We start from the raw sequence: 22750 nt of genomic DNA on the forward strand, positions 1-22750 counted from the left end.
GCAGCAAATTGGCTGTGGTGTGTGCCAAGCCTGCCAGATGTCTCAGGACTGCGGCATCTGCAGTGTGTGTGTCCTGCGAGCCAGAGATCCAGAGGTTTGCATTGGCGTCAAATGCCTGCTGCGCCGATGCTTGAGGATTGTCAAAAAGGTACCACCAGCTGCTTAGCCTTGCTTTATCCCTCCCTTGGGTCCCTTTCTAGTACCTCACCTGTCCCTTGATTCCTGCCTCTCCTTTATGATAACACTTTCAAGTCTTAACCACCTGTCTTGCTCTCTTACACTCTCCTTGTCACCCCTCACCATTTGCAGGGTCTTGAATGTGGTATGTGTCAGGCTTGCAAGATAATGGAAGACTGTGGTAGCTGCGGTATCTGTTTGCGGAGACAGAAACCAGGCATGAAGCGCCAATGGAAATGCGTCAAGCGCCGCTGCCTTAAACGCAAGGTGTGTGTGTGCTTGTGTATGCTTGGTCCAACCTGGATTTGTACTTGCACAGGAAGAGAGCTTAAAACAGGATGAGTATGAAAGGAAGAAGATACAGAGGGTACAGAGTTTCAGGGAGATCTTTAAGGCATGGCCAGGGATGTGTCTACAGGGAAAACAATGGCTGTGATTGAGCACAAAGGACGTGGAGCATAATACTCTGTCTGTCCATGTGTACTGTCCACCTGTTGCGTGGACGGTATTTCCAAGCCAATGTATATCTTTTATTTTTGGGGATGGGGAATGAGGAACTGTCTTGTAGCACTTTGGCCCCATCCCAAACCTCCCTATCCACAAGTGTCAGGCTTAGGAAGGGGCCATAGCTGCTGCTTACTGACAGGGAAGGGAAGGAGCAAGGAGACAAGTCAGAACACGAAGAATAGGCTGGTCTAGGCTGAGGGGGATGAAAATGAGAGTGTGGTCATAGATGGAATGCAGCCTCCTATCTCTTCCCCTCAGAATTACATTGTCTGAACTGCCTCTCCACTTCCTTCCCCACTGGTAAGCAACAGCAGGCCCCTCTCTGGACTTGACAACTGTGAGTGGTGGGGGAGGTTTTTTTAAAAAGTTAGCAGGCAAAATATCAGTGACCATAACATACATGATATTTAATCAGATCTAAATAACACACTGGACTGTAAATTCCAGTAAGCAAACACTGATTTTGTCATTTAATGTAAAGGTTAGCATGGATTTTGGTATCCATGGAGGGTGCTGGAATCAAACTCCAGCAGATACCAGGGGCCCACTGTACTTTGTGGTTGAGGTAATATGGCAGCCAATTGTCTGTCTTAGCATTTGGTCTCCAGGTGTAGAGAAATGTATATTCCAACCCAGCATCTGTTCAATTCTTGATCAAGAGGAGCACATGCTTAAGGGCCAGTGATTATCTGTCCTCCATGTGGTTATTAAATAATCAATCCAAAACCACTTATAAAAACAAAATAATCACATTCTGCATGTGAGATATAACGAACTGTCTTTTAATCTTATAGGTGTTGAATGAATAAAGAAATCACCATTCTGTAGGGTCTTACAGTATGACATTTGAAAAGCTTTAAAGTTTTTATTGGAAGAGAGATTCTCTCATTTTTGCTACTGTTTTTGCCAGTATTATTATATCTAGTGAAATGGAGTGCTCAATCAGGCATGTACCTCCAGAGATGAGGGGAATCATAGATCTATATTGGCAGCTTTTTCTTTTTACCTTTAGTAATTCTTTTCTGCATACTTGCTGTTGCAGGAGAAACTTTGACCTCTTTGGGCATACTGTTGTTTGTTGTTTTGACTTTGACTTATGGTGAACCTATGAACAAGAGACCTCCAAGACACCTTGTCATCAACAGTCTTGCTCAGGTCCTGCAAACTCAGGGCTGTGGCTTCCATTGTTGAATCTATCCACCTGTAATGTGGACTGCTGTCTTCCTACTGTCTCTAAATTTACCAAGCATTGCCATCTTTTCTACTGAGTCATACCATCTCATGATATGACCAAAGTACAACGGTCTCAGTTTGGACATTTTGCCTTCTAGGGACATTTAAGACTTGATTTGCTCTTGGACCCATTTGTCTTTTTGGCAGTTCATGGTGTCAATAGAATTCTCCTCCAGCACCATATTTCAGAGTTGAGCCTCTTCTTGTCTGCTTTCCTCACTGTCAAGCAACCACTTTCATATACAGAAACTGGAAATACACATAGCATGGAATATTCTGACTGATACTGAATGATACATATTTGCACTTGAAGATCTTATCAAGTTCCTTCATAATTACCTTTCCAAGTCTTAGTCTTCTTTTGATTTCTTAATTATTACTGAGCCAAGGTAGAGAAAGTCTGACTGTTTAACATGAGTGAATTCAGAATGTGTCTTAATACCTTCAAGCCCCTTTCTGCAGCTATGCATGGCTGGAGAAAATCAGTTGTGTTCAAGCTGTCTTTTGGGACAGCTGGGCTGCTATTATGCTTTACTGAATAATCACTAATATGCTTGTATGGAAGGATTTTGTCAGTGTGAGCATGTGTGCTTGCTTGTTCATATTCCTTCAAGGAATATTTTCTTCTCTTTGGCGGATTACAGACCGCCATGAAAGTACGGAGTCAGTCCGTACAAAATGGCAGCTCCCCTTCCACATGGGGGCCACCATGACGACGTTACGACCGCACCGCCTCTATACGGGGCGGCGTGGATGTGACGTTGTCGCTCCGCGCCAGGGTGCTTAGTGCGCCCTTTGCGCGGAGCAGGAAGGAGCTCCGTTTCGGAGCTCCTTCCTGGTTTGCGGTGCCGCTTTGCGTTGCTGGGCGCAGCCTTCAGACGGTTGCGCCCAGCGAAGCAAGGGAGAAAGGGGCCAAGTGGCCCCTTTCTCCTCCTCCCCGCCGCCGCGGGGTGTCCTTGGGGCTTGAAGCCCCAAGGACACCCCTTTTCAGGCTGCAGGGAAGCGGCCTTTTGCTGCTTCCCCGCAGCCTGCAAAGTGGCGGATCGGGGCCTCAGAGGCTGCCGGTCTGGCAGCTGAGGCCCCGATACACAGGGGAAAGGGGCAGGTGCAGCCCGCCCCAAACGGGTGGTCTGTAACCCGCCTTTGTCTCTTCATTTCTGTTTTCTATAGTCCTCCACGCCAGCAATTAATACTCCAGATGTTTTCTTGATATATACATCTATATCAGACTAATCGCTTAAATCCAGCTAGAGTAGACCAGTTAAATCTGTGGTAATGCGTACAAGTGTAATGTATAGGCTAGCTCCATTTTTGGAATGTAAGCCTTTGGTAGACTCAGAAAAGCTTTATTCAGCAAACCATTGATCACAGTGCATAATTGTTGTCAGGACTAAAAGGATTTTTCCAGTTACATCGTATACTTAAGAGTCCAGACATCTCACCTGTTACAAAAAGCCTCCCCCATTTGTCAGCAACTCAAAATATTCCCAAGCCTAAGCCCTCCTTCTTCCCCTCTACTGAGCTTCAGCTTTATACAAAAACAATCTCTGTAATTTTCAGCTCATAATTCCTCCCCCAGACTTCTGCTAATTATCCTCAGCTGTGGATAATAACACATTTTTTACGTCTCAGTATCATGAGTTGGATAACACACCCTGTCTTCCTCCACTACTAAACATATGCTTAACCTTGGCAGCTTATTCATGACAGTAAGTTCTGTTGATTCAATGGGCTTGCTGTAATTGGGACTAACAGTTGAGTTTAGGCTAGTATGAATTTGAATTAGCAGTTTGTACTCCAAAGGGACATGAATCACTTTAACGTTTACTAGACTTCATCATATATCCCATTCTCAGGTAAATAAAGAAACTTGCTAGATAGATGATTTCAGAAAAAATCTTATGCTATCATGATATTAGAGTCTTGCAAATGAAGGGAACTATTATACCTGAATAATTTATACTTAACTCACATATCCTGCTGTTGTGATACTGGATTGCCTCTCTATTTCCTATTCATTGTATTTTGACTCTTCTTCAGAAAAGTACAGTAGTGCATTGTAGTACAGGAGCACAGGCCTCCTCCCCTGCATCGTTTCCCATCTCCTTTGTAACCATCCTGTACTCAGTTCCTCAGTGTAATCCAAATGGCTCTCCCATATACTAGTTTATGAAGTCTGTAGGGCACAGAATAGCATTTTTAATAAGAACAAACATTGTATACTATCATTGAGACAGAGTTCAAGAGTGGAGAGTGTGCACCAGCAAAAATGAAACAACTTGCAAATATTTTGCAGTGGGCCTCTGGTATCCACTGGGATTTGGTTCCAGGACTCCCCTGTGGATGCAAAAATCCATGGAGACTCAAATCCTATGATGTACAATGATATAGTAAAATGGTGTCCCTTGTGTAAAAGGGCAAAATCAAGAACTCTGTGTGAGAGAAGGAATGAGTCATTTGGGAGAGTCAACTGGGGAGTGAATGTGTCCTGGTTGACTGAACTGATTGAAGGGCAAGGTCTGACATAACTCAGGCTGAGTATCATTATATGGTTACTAAGAAGTACTGGTACTTGCTAAAGCATTTACTGTTCTACAGGATTTAATGAACTGCATTAATTCACTTGTTTATTTGTTAACTATGACTCAGACTGGCTTCCTTCACCCTGAATGAGGGGTGATCATGCTGATCAAATAGAAGAAACCACTTTTACCCAAACCTGCCCACCATAAAATAACCTGGGGGCCCAAATCTCAGAAAGGGGTTTAAAAGGGGGACTACAGGGCAAGATGAGAGTGGCAGACATCCAAGGCCAAGAACTGTGGGGCCAGCCTGGCTGAGCCAACATCACACAACCTTTAGCTCAAGTCAGATAAATAATTTTCCTGGTGTGCTTTTCCTCTGCTGCTCACCTTCCTGGTGGGTGGTATTTCTAATGACCCTTTGGTACTCTCTTGTTCTGGCACTAAATGGATTGTGTTCTTTGCAGAAAAAAATCCTCCCAAAGAAGGATGGCTACAACTCCAAGAAGCTTACAGTGGTAAGTGGCTCTTATATGACCTCCGCCCGCTTTGGCCTCTCCCAGTGATTTCCCCCTAACCAGTTTGGGATCTCTCAGCTAACTCACTTCCATTCCAGTGTTGTGTAGTAGTTCTGCTCCTGTTTCCCTTTCCTTCTTCCCCAGCTCTATATGGGGGCATCTGTGTTGCTGAATGATTCTTTCTCTCTTGTGTTCCCGATTGTTATTGTTATCATTTATTTATATAGCATCATCAATGTACATGGTGCCTTACAAGTAAAAGAACAACAAAACAGTTACTTGCCTTAAGGCTAACAATGGCATAACACAAAATGTTTAGCTGCAAGAGTCCTACAGCCTGGCATGTAGGGAAAGTATGAAGTAGGGAGCTCCCTTCTTTGCAGCAGCATGCTAGCCTCTTGGTTCCTCCTGTGATGATACTCATGCGGGATGATGTGTGACCAGCAGTGGGTTGAGCTAGAGGTCTTGTGCACACTTTGCCCCACATCCATGTGTGTTCCTTTAGTGTCTGTTTTCAGTGTGCAATTCCATCCTTCATCTGTGCACAAGGAAGCAATCTTCCTAATGGCCTTTTGTGGCTCTTTCCCGGTTGGCACCAGGAAGCAGCCTCTGCCAAGGATGCTCCTACACCTGTACGGCGCCGGCAAAAGAAGGCCACACCAGCAAAAGTGAGTGGCTCCAATTCTGCATGCCATTCAACATGAGGGCAAACATCTGTACATGCACACCAACTACTGGGACTTGAGCCCTCCTCTTCACACTCCTCTGGCCAAATATCATGGGCAGAGAGGGAGAATGAGAATAGGCATTCTGATGCTCAGTTTGTTAAATTGGAGGAAAGTTGAGATTTGGAATCAGGACTGTGGACAATGAGAACTTGTATGATATTTGGACCAGGAAGTCCTGGGTCTGAGAATGGTGCCTGGCTATTAAGCTGACCTTAGATAAGTCTGCAAGGTCAATGGGATAATGAGTTCACTCGCTGAGCTGCCAGGAGATTTGTGGCATATAAATCTGAGAAATACCCAAAGAAAATAACCTTTTGGGATTATATTCCTGGTGTCAGAGATATTATTCTCTCTGTGTCTTGTGTACTTCTATTTGTTTGTCTCGTTTTGACCTTGTCTTCTCTTCCATCTTTGCTTGCCAGGATGGACTTCCCACCAAGGCCCAGCGTGGTCCAAGGCAACGCCGCAAGAAGCTATCAGAAACAGACCCACTTGCAGTGGCCACCGTAAGTGAAGTATGTAGAATAAAGGAGGGGGGAACCTTTGAATTACTTTTCTGAGGCGCGTTCCAGACACGCACAAAGTATGTACTAGGTACGTATTAGGGTTAGGAAAGGGCGTCCCTTCTGGACGCCCTAACCCTAGTACCTACCTAGTACGTACAAAATGGTGGCACCCATTCTACATGGGCGCCACCATTGGGACGTTACGACCGCACTGCCTCCAAATGGAGCGGCGCGGATGTGACATGCTGGCACCGTGCGAGGGCGCCTGTGGTGCCCTTTCTGCGGCGCCGGAAGGAGCTCCAAAATGGAGCTCCTTCCAGCTTTGCGTTGCTGGGCGCAGCCTTTAGACAGCTGCGCCAGCAACGCAAAGCAGAAAGGGGCCGAGTGGCCCCTTTCTCTTTGTCCCCGCCGCCGTCGGGTGTCCTTGGGGCATGAAGCCCAAGGACACCCCTTTTCAGGCCCCTGGGAAGCAGCCTTTTGCCGCTTCCCCGCGGCCTGGAAAGCGCCGGATTGGGGCCTCAGAGGCTGCCGCTGTGGCAGCTGAGGCCCAGATCCGGCGGGGAAAGGGGCGGGTACAGGCCGCCCCAAAGGGGCGGTCTGTAAACCGCCTGAGATACAGCAAAGGGAATGATTACACAAGCCATCTGCCTAGGCTTGTCTGGGCTCCTGTTCGTCGCTTGCTTGGGGTCCTAACTGTGATGATGAAATTTTCTGCTGATGGCTGATCACTGCTGTTGCACTGAGATTGGTGATGCAAGAATGCCCATTAGGATGATTCTATTCACCCTCTAAAGTTTGTGCTGTGGCTTGCTCTAAGTGAATTTTTTTGAATGAACAAGAGTAGGGGTGGGCAACTTGTGGCCCCCTAGGAATTGCAGAATTGCAACTCCACTGCCACTTGCTGTGGGTTTGCTGGCTAGAAATGATGGGAGTTGTAGGTCCAACAACATCTGAAAGTTCACTGGTTACCCACCCTAAATTAGAGAAAAGACAGCCAGTTTTCTGTGGCAAGTGTGCTACAAGTCAAATTCAGAGTACATGATGAGAGTCTGTTGTATGTTATAGTAAATATATCTTTCCTTTTCTTGTCTCTGGGGTGGTTTTACTGTGGTTAGCTGAGCAGCATAGTGCTTGAAAGGCAAAGGGGAGATTATTTCTTGTAAAAAAAAACCCAAACAGAATGTTTGGAGAGAGAATTTGAATAAAGACATAATTAATTTTTTCGTTGAAAAATCTCAGCATTCTTCATGTAATCCAGTGTTTCGTCATAGAACGGCAGAATGGAATTGGACTGATAACTAATGAATGCTTGGAAATCTCTACAGGCAGTAAAGATTGCTTTGGAATGTCAGAAAGATGGTGGGAGTAAGAATACGTTTGGGCTTGAGAACATTCTACAGATCCATGGATCCTACCAGTATCTTGTCCCTTGCCTTGTAACTAGCCTGTATAAAAACTTCAAGGGTTGATTAGAGTTACTTTTTTGGACTACAGTTCCCAGTGACCAGGCTAGTTGAGGGATTCTGAGTCTAAGTGTTAACTTTTCAGCTTTGATAGACTCCTATGATGGTCTTAGGTTATCTGCCACCTACTAAAGTCTTCCTTGACTTGGTGTCCTTCAAATGAGAGGGGCCATAGTTCCCATCATACACAGCAACAATGGGCATTGGTCATAATGGCTGGGGTGCTGGAAACTATAGGTGAACTACATCTGGAGGGCTGCTTATTGTTGGAAGGCCACTGCAGGTCAGTAGAAGATGCAGCATACATATATTTCTTGAATTTGTTTTTCTGGATCAGATTGCTTTTCTTCTGCATGATTCCAACCTAATTGAAAGCTCTGAACTCATCCTGTTATCTTGAATATTTCCTCGTTGGGTGCACCTTATGGCTTTCCTCTACATGGCTTTCACCTTCTGACGTCTGGCAGTATGCGGGCTTTTTTCACTCTTTCACTTCTTCTCTTTCCTTCATTTCTTTGGCTGGCAGGATGGGCCCCCTCCAAAGGCCCTGCTGGTTTCAGGCAGCCGTCGCCGGAAGCGCTCTGCTACTACAGTGAGTGGTTTGTGTGCTTGTATCCATAAAGCTGTTTGTATGGCTGATGCCATCTTTGAAGTGGGCTGGTCCGGAGGGCTTATAATTTCATGTCAAAAGTGGGAATCATTCAGTCCATTAGCTGTTGTTAGACTGCAAATTCCAGCATAATTCCTCAGTGACAGAGCTGGCTGGGCTGGTGGGAATTGCAGTCCAACAATCTCTAGAGAGCAGCACCATTCACACCTTTGCTCTGTGAACATTTTTTGTTGTTGTCAATGTGACTTTAACTTAGGTTGACCCTGTGACTGAAGGATTTCCAAGACGGGGTATCATTAGTGGCCCTATTCAGGTCTGCAAGCTCATGGCCATGGCTTGTTAAACCACATCTATTCACCTGTAGTGCAATTTCCTAATGCCTTGTGCGTTATCAAACATTATTGTCTTTCCATTGGGTCGTGTCATCTAATGATGTGGCCAAAATATGATAGCCTTAATTTAGCCATTCTGGCTTCTAGAAAGAGTTCAGATTTTATTTGGTCTAAGACCCATTTATTTGTCTTTTTGGCAGTCCATAATACCTGTGGACCTCTCCTCCAACCAAAACACCAACCAAAGATATATGTACTAGTAAAAGTAAAGTAGGTGGGTTGGGATGCTGACTGCGTGTATATCTTCATAGTCTTTTTCTGCTTCTGTCTCTGTCAAGGGGAAGGAGAGGAGCCTTGGTGTGTGAGCATGAATGTGTTCTTATATGCATGTATGTCTGTGCTTGCCAAAAGAAACAGTTACTTCTGGTTTCTCAAACTATTCACCGCCCAAGGTCTTGAGACCAAAATGTTTAGAAAGCTACCTGCTTGACACAGTTTGTTTCAGTTGCATCACTTCAAAGAGTTTCTGTGTCAGCATAGATGTAATATTTCTGAATATTTTCAAGTCACAATGAAGAAGAAATAATCATGATTTTTTTCCTATGGGGGCGGGGGGGAATGTAAGTTTGGATGAGAACTGAAATGTATCAAAACCTACTTTTGTATCAATCCTGAATGGATTTTAATACATCAAGTGAATAATTTGTAATTTGATAACTTTTCAGTATCCCTTGTTTGAAAATCCAAAATCTGCTCTAAAATTCAAAACTTTTCCGGCACCTACATGATGCCTCAGAGTGGTGGCTGAAATACCCTACTGATTCATATGCAAGGCTTTATTTCATGCAGAAAATTATCTTTAGGCTATGTGTATAAGAAGGTGTATATAAAACATAGATGAATTACGTGTTTAGACTTGGGTCCCATCTCCAAGATATCTCATCATGTATATGTAGATATTCCACAATCCAATAATAATAACAATGATCCCAAAATTAAAACATTTCTGATCCTAAGCATTTTTTGGGCGGCTTCAAGGTATATTAGGGCTGTGGAATTTCTGCTGATCTGATTTGGCATAAAGTGCAGAATTGTGCCATACCTTAACTAAGCAGAGATTTTTTGCTTATTAGTATCTGAAAATTAGGATAAAACAGATATTGAAAATAAAATAAAATCTTTTGTAATAAACCAAACGTGAATGTGCCATTTCAGTTCCATTTCAGATTAAACTGAATTACAACTCTGAAATCATTGGATACTGCAATATACACAGAAGTCACTCTCTAATTCTGTTTATTATTTTACATATATATGCTCAGTTTGGCTTACTTTGAGAGGGTAAAATGTTGTCTTTAAGACATTTTAGTCCTTCCAGAAGTTAATGATTTCAGAAGCCTTTTCTGGTATTTCCCCAAACTTCCATTTGTTTCCATTGTAAAAACTGAACAGAAAAGTTTGGGTGGGTGGAAAGAGTTTTTTCCTTTGTTTGTTTCCATGCCATCGCATCTCTTGTGTCAAACTGATAGTCTGTTTGTAAAATTTGTAAAATCATTCTCTGGGGTTGCAGTTTTTTTTCCTTCTACTTCTTTTCCTTACTTCTTTCTGAGATAAACCCTGAGGAAATGGATATGATGGTTTCCCTATTGGCAGTAGATATGCTTGAGTTAGAGTAGTGTTGAAGGATTAAGATTTGTGGAGTTACATATTACTTCAAAAGTCATATGGTATAAAAAGGAAGAATCTTGTAACACCTTAAAAGATTAATTAGCTTATTTCAGCAGTTGAACCCTGCATTAATCCTCATTTTTCTATGGCTGCTTGTTATGCTTTGCTATGTTGTGCAAGTGTTTTATGTCCATATTCAGCTAGTTTAATATCTGTTTGCTGACTTATCATCTGTTTGTCTTCCTTCTTACCCTAGAAGTGGAAACCCACCTCAGAACAGGAAACTGAAGACGTCCCTGTTGTGAAGCATGGGGTAAGTAGCCAAAGAAGGGGGAAGGATCATAGAGTATTGACACAGATGAATCTATCTCAAAAAGCTGTAAATAAACATCTTCTTTGCATACATATTATACAAGTGTACATCAAACTGAAACAGTTGCTGCTCTTCAAAGTCCTGGTGGAGGAAATAAAGCCTGAGGACCCCCCTCTTTTTTTTTTTACATAGTCTTCTCCCTTTGGATCAGGGATGAAATGTTTGGTTCTATTCAAGCTTAGCTGAAGCTAACATTGTTCCTGTTCAAACAAATAAAGGCTTGCTAACTTGTTTGGTTTCGGCCCATATGGGAATGCTCAAATACAATCTACAGTTTACTGAAGAGCCATTTATCCTCACATCCCTTATCTATTTGTTTATCTGTTTGGTTATTTCACACAATCAGAAGACAGATATCAAGAACAAAAAGCTCAGAAACAGTACAAGAAAGACTTTGGACAGATTCACCAGCACTGAAACTGTTTTTTTAAAAAGCTGATATTCTACATTAACTTCTATGTAACATCTAGCCTGATCCCTTCCCCTGTGCCCACTTTAACAACAGCCATGTTGGACAAAGGAGGTATATCCAGCTGCCATTGGGGGCACAAGGAGGATGATATTTCCAGCTGCCCCTACCAGCAAGTGAGGCTGCAACTAGGAATTGCAACAGGAGTCCTGCATTTGATTGTCTCAGCCTCACTTACCAGTGGGAGGGGAGTTGGAAATGTCTGTGATCGGCATTTGAAAAGACTTCCTTCATCCAAACATAGGTAGTCTCAGTGAATACAGAGCAGTTATAAATCCTTAACTCCTAAGTTATTACATTTACTACAGCACAGAATGCCACCCAATCATCACCATCGTAATCAAATTCACTGTTAAAACCTTAGTAGAAAGCATGGTAATTACAAAGATTATTATTTGACTTTGGAGGAGGGATATTACTATATTTGGTAACATGATTTAAATAATAAACACTATAAAAGTTTTCAAATTCTTATGTAGCTTTCCACAGTTGTGTCTTAAGTGTTTAATGTTTTTCCTTACTGCAAACACCTATAATCTACCTCTCCATTTTTCTAGAGGTAGATTAGGAACACCTTTCCAACTAGCAGAAATTCCCAGCATTCTTTGCCATGGATTATACTGGCTAGGGCTGCTTGGAGTTGCAGTTCAACAACATTTGGAGGACTGTCCAATTCCCACCCCGGCTTAAAATCATTTGAGAGCAGAGTCATTGAATCATTGAGAATTTGGTAAGTCGTCACTTAAATGAGTTCAATTGAATCAGTCAGTCTGCTCTAATTAGAACAAACAGTTGGATTTAGTCTGGAATTGCCAAAGGGATTCTGGAAGTTGTACTCCCCCAAAATCATTCTTTCAAGCTCTGCTTTTCGGTACCCAAAGATACTGCTCAGATTCTCTCCCTGGGTTTTACAGCATACTCTTCTTGGTTCCTCTTGATGCCTATCTTTTCTTTCTGTACCCCCTCTTTTTCTCTCTTCCCCTCATTCCCTGTCCCCAGCATGCCCCCAAAAGGAGACGCTGTCGAAAATGTGGCAAATGTGAAGCTTGCCTGCTGAAAAGAGACTGTGGCCGCTGCGACTTCTGCTGCGACAAGCCCAAGTTTGGCGGGCAGAACATGAAGCGCCAGAAGTGCCGCTGGAGACAGTGCCTGCAGCTTGCGATGGTTGGTGCCCCATCCCGCTTTTCTATTCCACTGTGCTTTCTCTCTGTGGCTTGGTTTTTTCTCACTTTTTTTTGCTTGCTTGCTTGCTTTTTGTCAGATGGATGTTGCAGTCTACTTACTCCCTCTTTGTGCTGACCATTGATGTTGAAAGCAAAACTCCCTCATTTTTCATCAAAGTCTTGCACATCTTGGATCTCATTCCCAGCATGCTCCTTCTTTTTTGGCTAACCACTGGGATGCCTATGTGTGCCTCTGTTGTTTGGCTGCTCCAAAATTTAATCCTCTCATCTAAGCATTTTCTTGTTATATCATTCCAATGTCTATTTAGACCAACCTCTTATTTCTAGCAGCTGACCTCTGACCTCTGTGGAGCCCTTGAGCAGTTTATAACAAGGACAGCCATTTGTTCTTCTCTCAGGTTTTATAGCCAGGTGGTACTTCATGTCTTTGTGGTGTTGTGACTTGGTTATCATAGCAATCAAGAATGTCAATCTCTTGTTTTCTAAAATTTTATTTTTAAAACTCTTTACGTTGTCACCAAGAATTCAGCTAAATTTAAAATAAATCCACCTACAAAACTGCAAATAATTTTAGAGAGGAGATGCTGGAGAAGAAGAAAGATGAGAGAAAACACAGTGACAAATTTCCTGTTCATGGCATGGAAAAGGAAATTCTGAGTAAAATCTAGACATACTGTCTATATGCTGAATCATAATTATGATGACAAAGATGAATTCCTCAAATAATGGACACAAATGTTACTAGTGTTCTTCTTTTTAAAATTTTTCTTGTTTAAAGTAAGCCACAAGAAGGAGCCACTGCTCCAAAATTGGCTTTAAAAGCCTTCTAGGTTATTAGTATTTCATAGGTTAGTGAAGCCCCGAAGTTAAATGTCAGGGTTGGGAAAAAACAGTAAACAGCAACAACAACCAAAAACCTAAGCCCATTTCTGGAGGGGAAGGGTTACCAGTTTCTTTGCATTAATGTGTAGGACTACACAGGACTAAATAAGAAAATCGAGTAGCAAAATACAGTTCAGATGTTATGGCCACAGGCTTAAACAATTATTGTTTTTTAAAAGTTGCTATTTTAAAGCTAGTTGTTTGGGTTGCTTTTATGTTAATTGAAGGATTTGTTTCTGAATATATTTCACTGTAAAATAAAGTGATCAAAAAGAAGCGACTGACACTGGATTCTGGCTTAACAATGAATAGCTGCCAATAAACTGTTAAAATATTTAAACTCAAATAGTAGTTCCAGCAAGAGGGTTGGAAAATAATAATAATAACCAGATCTTTTATTTTTTAAAAAGTATAATCAATTAAAAAAAACCAAACAGGGGTGTTTTTTTAAAAAAGTCATTTGGTTTAAATCATGATTTAAGTCAACCCTGTTAAAACATTTGCGTGCTTTTCTGGGTCCTGATTCATCGCATCTCCAGTCATTTTGGGATAAGGAACTGAGAAAGAGTGATATATAGTTCCCTGCTTCTCTGTGATTTGTAGTTCTGATACCATTTTGGATCCCAGTTCTCCCCTTCCCTATTAAAAAGCTCTTTATATGTTCTCTAACCTTCTCTGTTCTGGCTTTTGATTATTCCTCTTATATACCACTCTTTAGTTTATTTTGGGCAGAATACTTCATTCCTCCCCTCATTCTTGGGCTGAAATAGCTATAATATAGAACATTGTAATTGGACCTAAATGCAACTAGCAGAAGAGCATTACTTTTATGCAGCACAGGTTTAGGGGCAGAATTTGCAAAAGCCATTTCTGGGTCAACACTCCTGGAAGGACTAGAAAATGTTATATCAAAGTGGGGAGGATGAGTTGGATGTTGTTGTCCCTTCAGAAGAGTGGCTGGGCAGAAAACCGGAGTGCACTAAGCTAGCTGGGCTGGTGAATATTTTTGTTACTTCTGTAACCTAACACTGATCTATAACTCAATTCAGTCCCTTAGGAACGTTTTTCTTATCCAGCTGTACATGGGAAGCAAGGTTGGGAAGATGTTGTCTAGTGGGCTTGAAGAACGATTTCAACTCAAGTTAAGACTGCTTATCCAGAACTAGAGCAAACTTCTGTGTTGAGATTTTGTTTTGGTGTCTGTGGTGATGTTCTTGAGAGACAGGAAGATTTAGTTCCTTACTTCCGATTCTTAAGGATCGTTTTTTCCAGATCATCTAGTGTACTTTATACAAGAAACATTCTCCTTTGTGTTCCAGAACTAACTGGTGGTTGTATTCCAACTGAGAGAACACATTCCACCAGTTTAAACTGTCTGATGATCCCATATGTTGTTTTTTTTCTCTGTGTGCCTTCATTCCCTACAGTCTTGTGCCTTGCTCACTTGCTCTGGTGTTTTGGTGCTGCCCTGGGTTTGTCACTTCTTCAACATTCCTCTGATCTGAATTGTGGAAGGTGGGTGTTTGTTTGAGCTTGGGCTGCCAGCCAGCCCTCTTGCTTTCTGAGAAAATAGTCGGAAGGAGCTGGGCTTCTGCTTTATTTTCACCTCAGCTTTCCCTTGCTTGTAGCAAATTCAAATCCTGATAAACATGGCACCTTTTTAAAATGTTGCTTTGATTATGTTTCAGATGACTTGGATTGTGTGTGAGCAACAGGTTTGTGAACATTTCTGTGGGTTCTAGTGAACATTTATTAGAACATTTTGAGCTCTTTATGCCTTTCCCTTCCAATTGTAGCAAAGCTGTGCTATTTCACTGGCGTTGCTTCTGAGCAACTCAGAAGCCAGAAGAGCTGGGGAGAGCTCATATTTGGCTTTAAAAAGAGATGCAACTGATCACGGTTGTTTTTAATCCAGGATAATTTTTTTAAAAAAAGAATTTAAAAGGGAACCGGCAATCCAAGTTGTGACAAGAAATCTAGATTATGTACTTTCTATATTATATATTAGCTGAATAGATCTGTGTGACTTATTCTAGATTACTTACGGTAAGAAGGTAAGAAGGACCCTGGAAAACTTAGGAGAGTTCAATAGGTGTTTGCACATTTCCAAGCCTATCTTTGTAATCATAAGGGCTAGAAATTTGATTTTAAATAATTATGTGAAATGGCTGTCTATCTGACCTAACTCAATTCGAAATGAAAGCTGAAATTGTTTTTAGAGAAACTGAGTTTTGCACCCAAAACAGCATTCCACATTCCTCCTAGTGCTCCAACAGAATTGTGCCATACATAGTCAATATCAAGTGAGTGCCGGCAACAGCTGAATTTGTAGAAGGGATGTGGGAAGTATATATAAGAAATACTGAGAGAGATGCAGGGACCAATTGGCATATGCTAAATATTATTACTTTTATTACTACTCACCAGTTTTTTTATCCAAGCATCAGTCTTGCCTTCTTCTCCTTAGTTCACTTACTCACATGCTGTAGCACTTGCATCATAGGTCCCTGGCTTGGATGCACTGCTGGATCAGAGTATGAGGCAGGCAAAGTGACCACACAGTCCTGGTCTCAAGAAAATCTGTTTATTTAATCAAATAGAATGAAAGAAAGAACAGGCATACATACACACTCTAGCTTCAAAAAAATAGGTATGTAAGAAGAAAAGAAACTAAGCATATATATACACTGGCTGCAAGTGACTGTGAAGCAAAAGTTTTTGTTTGACAGCATCTTTTTTCTTCTACCGACGTTTCTAGGAAAACATGGGGGTGGAGTCGGGGCATCCATCGTATGGATGCCATGTCCTGACTCTGCCCCCAAGCTGGCCTTAATGGCCAGTCTGCACAGGCACTGTATTGGCTTGTGTAACAACAATATACATTCTTCCACAGCACCTCTTAATTTTGTGGTGTATATTCCTAGTCTAAAAGCCAGAGTGAATTAGAATCTCTGTATCAAGTCAGCTTGCATTTACATTGATATAAGCCAACTGGAAAATTTGCATATGCTGGCTTTGTTTGCTTCCCAGAAGATTTTCTTCCTCCTCCTCTTCTTCTGTTGGGATTAGAGGTTTTGTCTTCAAGATTGTGGAAATAACATTCTTGTTGACAAGTTGGTAAAATTGGATCTAGGCAATACCTAAAAACTAGGTGATGTTGACAGCTTATTCAGCAGTTATACTCAGAGGTATTGTAATATTCAGCATATGTTGAGATGATCTTGAATGATAGTTTGGAGAGGCTGCTTCTTTGTTTTGTCTGTGACACAGAGCCAGAAGGGATAGCCAATGCCTTAGAAGATAGGATCATGATTCAAAAGGATCAGAGCAAACTGGAGCACTGGCTTGAGACTAAAAAAATGGGATTCAGTAGAGATAAATGGAAAGTACAGAAGGGAATGATGTGTCCCCCCCCCCCGGATTTTTGCAGCCTCCAACTCTTCCCCTGCCTCCTCCATCTTGAGAAGAAGCAACAATGGCAGGACTGGATTCTCCTTTTAAACAAAGCGCGGCTCCCCTCAGCAATTTTTAAAAGTCAAAAATAGCCTCTTTTGCAAAAGTGGAAGTGGACTACTGCTTACATCTTTTTATTGATTTATTTCATGTATATGCCGCCTTTCTCCTCGGAGGGACCCAAGGCGGCTCATAGATAAAACATTTAAAATCTCAATAAAATTCAAAGCAGTTAAAACATCTACATCCGGTATAAAATCACAAAAAATATACAAAAGTTAAAAACAAACTAAAAACCCACTTGCTCCATAAAAACCACCCTGCTATCTGTTATATACAAAATGCCTGCCTGTTTTTACTTGCCGGTTAATGGGCGAGCCAGCCTAGCCTCCCAAGGAAGGGAGGGGGAGGGGGCCAGCCTAGCCTCCCAAGGAAGGGCATTCCAAAGGGTGGGAGCAGCCACCGAGAAGGCAAGCCTGTGATCTTGGTGGGACAGAGAGAAAGCCTTCTTGTTTAAGCTACATCAATCCCACTTGGATTGTTGCAGTCCCACTTCAGGTATTTACACTGGGCCCTTTCGCATCGGCATGTTAGCAATCCATGGATTTGATCACCTGTGCAGCACCATGCCCTATATTATTCATTGATAGTGTGAGCATGATGATTTTCCCGTGCACACATTACTGCATTTGAATAATAGGGGGCACGGCCATCTGCTGCTTTTGTCACCCACGGGGCACCCTGAACCAAACCGCACAGATGGGAAGGGTCCACTGTGCATTGAAACTTTCATGACAGATCTCTAGCCCTGAGGGCTACAAACCTGCACTTTCAAAAAGCCAGCAGCAGCTTTTATATCCTGTAGTTCTGGATGTTGATTTAGTATTAGAATCATAGAATTGGAAGATAACTCATGGGCCATTCAGTCTACCCCCTGCCATGCAGGAACCCACAAAGCACCCTGACAGATGACCATCCAGTTCAAAAACCTCCAAAGAAGGAGAGTCCACCTCAATCCGAGGGAATATGTTCCACTGTCGAACAGCTCTTCCGGTCAGGAAGTTCCCCTAACATTTAAGTGGAATCTCTTTTTCTTTATCTTCAATCCATTGTTCTGGCTTCTATTCTCTGGAGCTGCAGAAAACAAGCATTCTACATCCTTAATGTGACACCCCTTCAATTACGGTCATATCACCTATTAAGCGTCTCTTCTCCAGGCTAAACATACCCAGCTCCCTAAGTCTCTCCTCATAAGGCATGATTTCCAGACCATTCACCATTTTGTTCACCCTCCTCTGGACATGCTCCAGAATCCAGAAGCTTGGACTGTAAACCTGAAGCACTGGGGAGTTTTCACAGCCCCCATTATTACCTCTCTTGCTAAACTTAGGTGTCCCAAGACTGCTCATCTTGATCTGCTGTCTTCAACTTCTGTCTTCTTTTTCAGTACTAGCTGTGCCTGTGTCTGAGCTTTGCAGCTTCTTTTGGGAGACTAAGGGGAGGATCTACTTTTCTCTGCTTTGGGCTGTTTTGGGGTGCCCTTGGGTGGATGGATTGGCAGGTAGCACGCTTGAGGTGGCACAGGAGGGCAATGGGGGCAAGGCTTGAAGCGGGTTTGTGATTGCAGGAAAAGCCAGCCCAGCTGCACTGCTGCTTGCTTTGAGGGTGGGTTCCTATTTCTGCCTCTGATCCTTGCCACTGCCACAGCTTGCTCCACTTCGTGTCTTCTCTTCCCTTCCCTAGAAGCGGCTGCTTCCTGAGGAGTGGAGCAGCCCAGAGGCGGCGGGGTCAGCAGTGTCAGGCTGGAAGGTCAGGAGGAGGAGGAGGAGGACAGTCTTCGGTGGCCACAGCCGCAAGCCGGTCAGGATCAAGCAGGTGGGGTGGCGGGGTGCAAAGGGGAGTGGCCAGAAGCAAAAGGCAAAAGCCAGCTTCCAGCCAGAGGTAACTGCACCCCCCTTCCTTTCATATCCTGGGGTGCTCCTCCGGTACACTATGTACATCACCGAGTGGTTTTCTTGGATGACTCCATTGCTGTCAAATATGGGTTCTGGAAACTGGACATTTGGGGTGGATAGTAGATTGTATGCATTTTGCCTTCCTCTTCCTAATGCCACAAGCTATGGAATACAGACAGTATTGCATGGGCACTAGTGAGAGGTTTCCCTGATGCTGTAGAGGGGAAATGGTCTTACCAAACACATGAGCTTTTTCTTCTGTCCCCTCGGGTTTTTTCCTGGACTGGTCAACTACACTGTCAGTTTTTTCCTTTCTGACGTTGCCCTTTCCAAGGGCGTTCCTCCTGTTGCCGTACATTTATGCTTTGCTTGGGTGGGTGTTGATGTCTGAGCTAACATGAGTAGCAGCAGGTTCTAGGGAGCATTGCAGAGGAACCTGTGACCACTGATGCATAATTTGTGTATTGTCAGGGTTGTGATTACTGGGAGCTTATGACTGTTTCCCATGCTGGTTATTGATAAATGTTAAGATCATGCATCCAATGTTACTTTAGAACAGTAAAATGTAGGTCATTTTCCTTAAGGGTCTGAGGAACTCAATTGATTTATTCCAGTGATGGTGAACCTTTTACAGACTGAGTGCCCAAACTGCAACCCAGACACCACTTATTTATTGCAAAGTGCCATGTTTGGCTTTCTAGTAAGAAACTCTGGCAAACTCTGTGCTAGGGCGACAGCATGTGTGCCCACAGAGAGGGCTCTGAGTGCCACTTCTGGCACGCATGCCATAGGTTCACCATCACTGATTTATTCCATGAGTTATGCCCTGAGAGCCAAGTGTATATATTGTTTGGAGTGGTAGTCATCATTTTAGAATATCAGATATAAATAGACAACTAAGGGCCCAAACAGACAGGACAAAATAAAGTTGCTTTAGATCACTTTGGACGTATGCTGTTTAAATGATGCATATATCTTAAGAGGCTGTAAACCGTGCCAAAGCCACATTCCAGTCCTAAAGACTGAAGCTCCGCTTTGGCACAGCTTCTGGCCTCTTAAGATGCATGTGTTATTTAAACAGCATACCTCCAAAGTGACCCGAAGCAGCTTTATTTTGGCCTGTCTGTTCTGGCCCTAAGCCAACAGCATGCACCATAATTACAGTGAAACCAAGCTGATTGATTGTCAGCAGGAATATTACACTGCACCAGGAACCATTTCTCAGACTGAAGGCATTTATGCATAATAAAATTTAGAGCTATATGAGCTGTCAAGAAAAAAAATATTCAGGAGGGAATATAGTAGAGGCCACAGCAGTGGAGAGAATTACTACTCAGAGTTTTTTTTTTTAGCAAGTGAGTCATATACCATTGATGGGGTGAAACTATGAATGATCAGGTGTATGTATAGTCATAGCAATAAAATTAAATACAGTGTGCCCGCGCTATAGGCGGGAGCCCCATATTTGGCTTCCTGCTTATGCGTGGCGCACTCTCTCTCCCACGCTGCGAGACTGAGCCCCATTCAGTCAGATGGGACTCAAGCTTACGCGTTTTTTGGTTTATGCCGGGGGGTGGGGGGTGGAACGGATCCCCCATGTAAGCCAAGGGACCTCTGTAATACAGTCAGCCCTCTGTTTTCGCGGGATCCGCGAAAACAGAAACTCACACCTATTCATGCCCCATAGGCTTGAATGGGTGTGCATGCCTGTGAGCGGCTATGGGCGCATGCCCCATTTTAATCCCCTTTGTTTGCTCCTCATGAGGGGTGCGGATATGAAGTCCATGCCAACAGAGGGGCGACTGTACTACATCTGTTTTAAAATTTATTAGCTTTGTGATTTACATTTCCAATAGTATTGTTATTAAAGTTGTTAGCATGGTGTCGTGGTATAAGTGTTGCACTAGGTCTGGGAAATCAAGGTTTGAATCCCTGATTCACATTCTCCCTAAATCACACGCTCTCAGCCTCAGAGTAAATCTCTTGGCAAACTTCCTGGATATAAAATTACATGTTATACATTTTATATTTATAAAATATTTTTACAGGGTGTGGGGCACTGGGGATGGGAGGGATTTTTGTCAAAGCACTAACATCCAGCACCCCTTTGATTTAGTTTCTTCTTCCCCCCATGATGATATGAAACAGAGGCCAGCTAGAGAGAGGGGGGTAGTCAGGCAGCGTGAAAGGAGGCAACGTTTGTCAAAACACCAACATCCACTGCCTCTTTGCCTTAATCCCTGATTTCCACCACAACAATGTTAAACTGAGGGGCAGTGGGAAAGAACAGGTATTTGCTGAAGTGCCAACATCCAGAGTCTCTTCGACTTCTTCCCTACTTCCCCCTGCATCTCTCACTCTAGCTGGCCTCACCTTAATGGTTGAGGGCCTGATAAGGCAGAGGCAACAGGGGCCAGATGCACCCAGTGAGTGGGTGGGTGTGGACAGTCTGCTGGAGTAGTGTGCAATCTGAGTGAGGCAAAACAAAGCGAGCCAGCTAGTTAGAGGAAAGTGAATGGATGGGCAAGACAGCAGGTAGGCAAATGTTGGGCAGAAGCTGCCTTGGTCATGGACTGCACACATAATGGGCTGGAGAGTACTATTGGCAGGACAGGAGACTGAGAGGAGAAGGCTGAGGAGAAGGATGACAAAACTACAGGAGTAGTATTATTGTCCTCAAAAGCAGGGTGGGATGGGGTGGGAGACTTGAAGACCAGAGGCGAAACCACCATTACAAATTCCTGAATAATCAAATCCTTGAGAATACAGGGCTCCTGACTGTACTCAATGTTCTGCAGATTTGTGCCTGAACTTCCTTATTTATTATTGGCCAAAGAAGCAAAAGGCTTTCTTTACCCCACAACCCAAATAAAGAGATGTTTTTGTTGTGCTTTCTAGGCTCCTGGATCACTCTTGTACATGAAAGCTACAATCACAAGGAAGTGGCTGACAGGAAAAAGTATTGAAAAAAGGAAAGCTGAGCAAAATTCTGTGCTGTGCTACTGATGCTGAAAAGCCATGATGGTTAATCATTGGATAAAAGGTTGAGGCTGTAGTTGATAGATCAAAGTTTGCCTGAGGCCTTAGAATCTCTGCTAGTCAGACCAGACTGGACTACATAGACAAGTTACCTGTGGTGTAAGGATCTTCTTAAATTTGTAATCTGGTAATTTCTCTTTTCTTCCCCAACCCCCCTATGTTACTGCAGGAGTCTTCCTCTACCAGTGAAATGGCTCATCCTCCCAAGTCGTGTAGCCCACAGACATCACAACAATGGCAGCAAGAGCAGCAGCTTGTACCACTGAGTTTGAAAAACAAACCAGAGGCAGCTGGCTTTCCTGTGACTGGAACCCCTGTAAAGGACCATCCCATTCTTCCAGAGAGTGTTACAGAGGCTCCAGAGGTACCTTTCCACCCCACACCACCAGCCTGGATAGTGGGGAAGGTGAGTGAATCCTTCCCTCTCCACTCTTGAGATGCCCTGTCTTTGATTTTTCCATATTGAAGACATACACTGACAGCTACCTCTGGAAAAAGAAAAGAACAAGACACCTCCCCCCGCCAGGTTTTTTAGCCTGTAGCCAGCCATGCAAATAAAATAGTCTTGAAACGTAGAAGCATAGTAACAATTTGAAACATAGGCGTGGGACAGACCGCCTAAAAAGGACGGCCTCCCGGTGCCTAGTTTTGGTCCGCGGGGAAGCCGCAGCCTCCAGACTGTGGGACATCCCCGCGGACCAGATAGACATCTTGCGATGTCATAATGGTGCCATGATGTGTGGACACAATGCATGCGGCACGTAACAATGGCGGCGCCCATCTGTACAGGGTGCCGCCATTTTGACGCCCTCATTACATGTGAGGGGTGAGGGGCGTCTAGAAGCGCTGCCCCTCGCACATGACGAGGGAGTCCTATCCTGTCCATCTGGACCGGGCCATAGTTAGGTAAAACAGATTTTAAAAATTCAGCAATGAAAATAGACCTGAAATGTCTAATGGGATGAAGGTGCTTTCAAATGGAATTCTCTGAGTTGGCAAGAGGAGGAATCCACACGATTTGAGTTTTCCCCATCACCACTCAGAGACAGGCAGGAAGAACACACAAGTCTTGCAATAGCTGAAGAAAAGACCCTTTGACTCTTTGCCTCCTCCCCTTCAGCCATCTTAGAG

General features: G+C 43.3%; 1 protein-coding gene across 1 annotated transcript in view; it reads left to right on the plus strand.

Annotated features, from left to right (window-relative positions):
• Positions 1-22750, plus strand: part of LOC149322843 (uncharacterized) — a 110723-nt gene that overhangs the window by 71544 nt on the left and 16429 nt on the right. Inside the window, exons 8-17 of the mRNA XM_089483875.1 lie at positions 5-148; positions 310-444; positions 4907-4957; positions 5557-5625; positions 6108-6191; positions 8181-8246; positions 10521-10577; positions 12106-12270; positions 18369-18566; positions 21789-22025. Coding sequence (XP_089340001.1) covers positions 5-148; positions 310-444; positions 4907-4957; positions 5557-5625; positions 6108-6191; positions 8181-8246; positions 10521-10577; positions 12106-12270; positions 18369-18566; positions 21789-22025 — 1206 coding nt within the window. The remainder of the gene's footprint in view (positions 1-4; positions 149-309; positions 445-4906; positions 4958-5556; positions 5626-6107; positions 6192-8180; positions 8247-10520; positions 10578-12105; positions 12271-18368; positions 18567-21788; positions 22026-22750) is intronic.

The sequence above is a fragment of the Sceloporus occidentalis genome, unplaced genomic scaffold, assembly GCF_023333645.1.
Source record: "Sceloporus occidentalis isolate IW3139 unplaced genomic scaffold, rSceOcc1.0.p SCAF_1, whole genome shotgun sequence".
Classification (NCBI taxonomy): domain Eukaryota; kingdom Metazoa; phylum Chordata; class Lepidosauria; order Squamata; family Phrynosomatidae; genus Sceloporus; species Sceloporus occidentalis.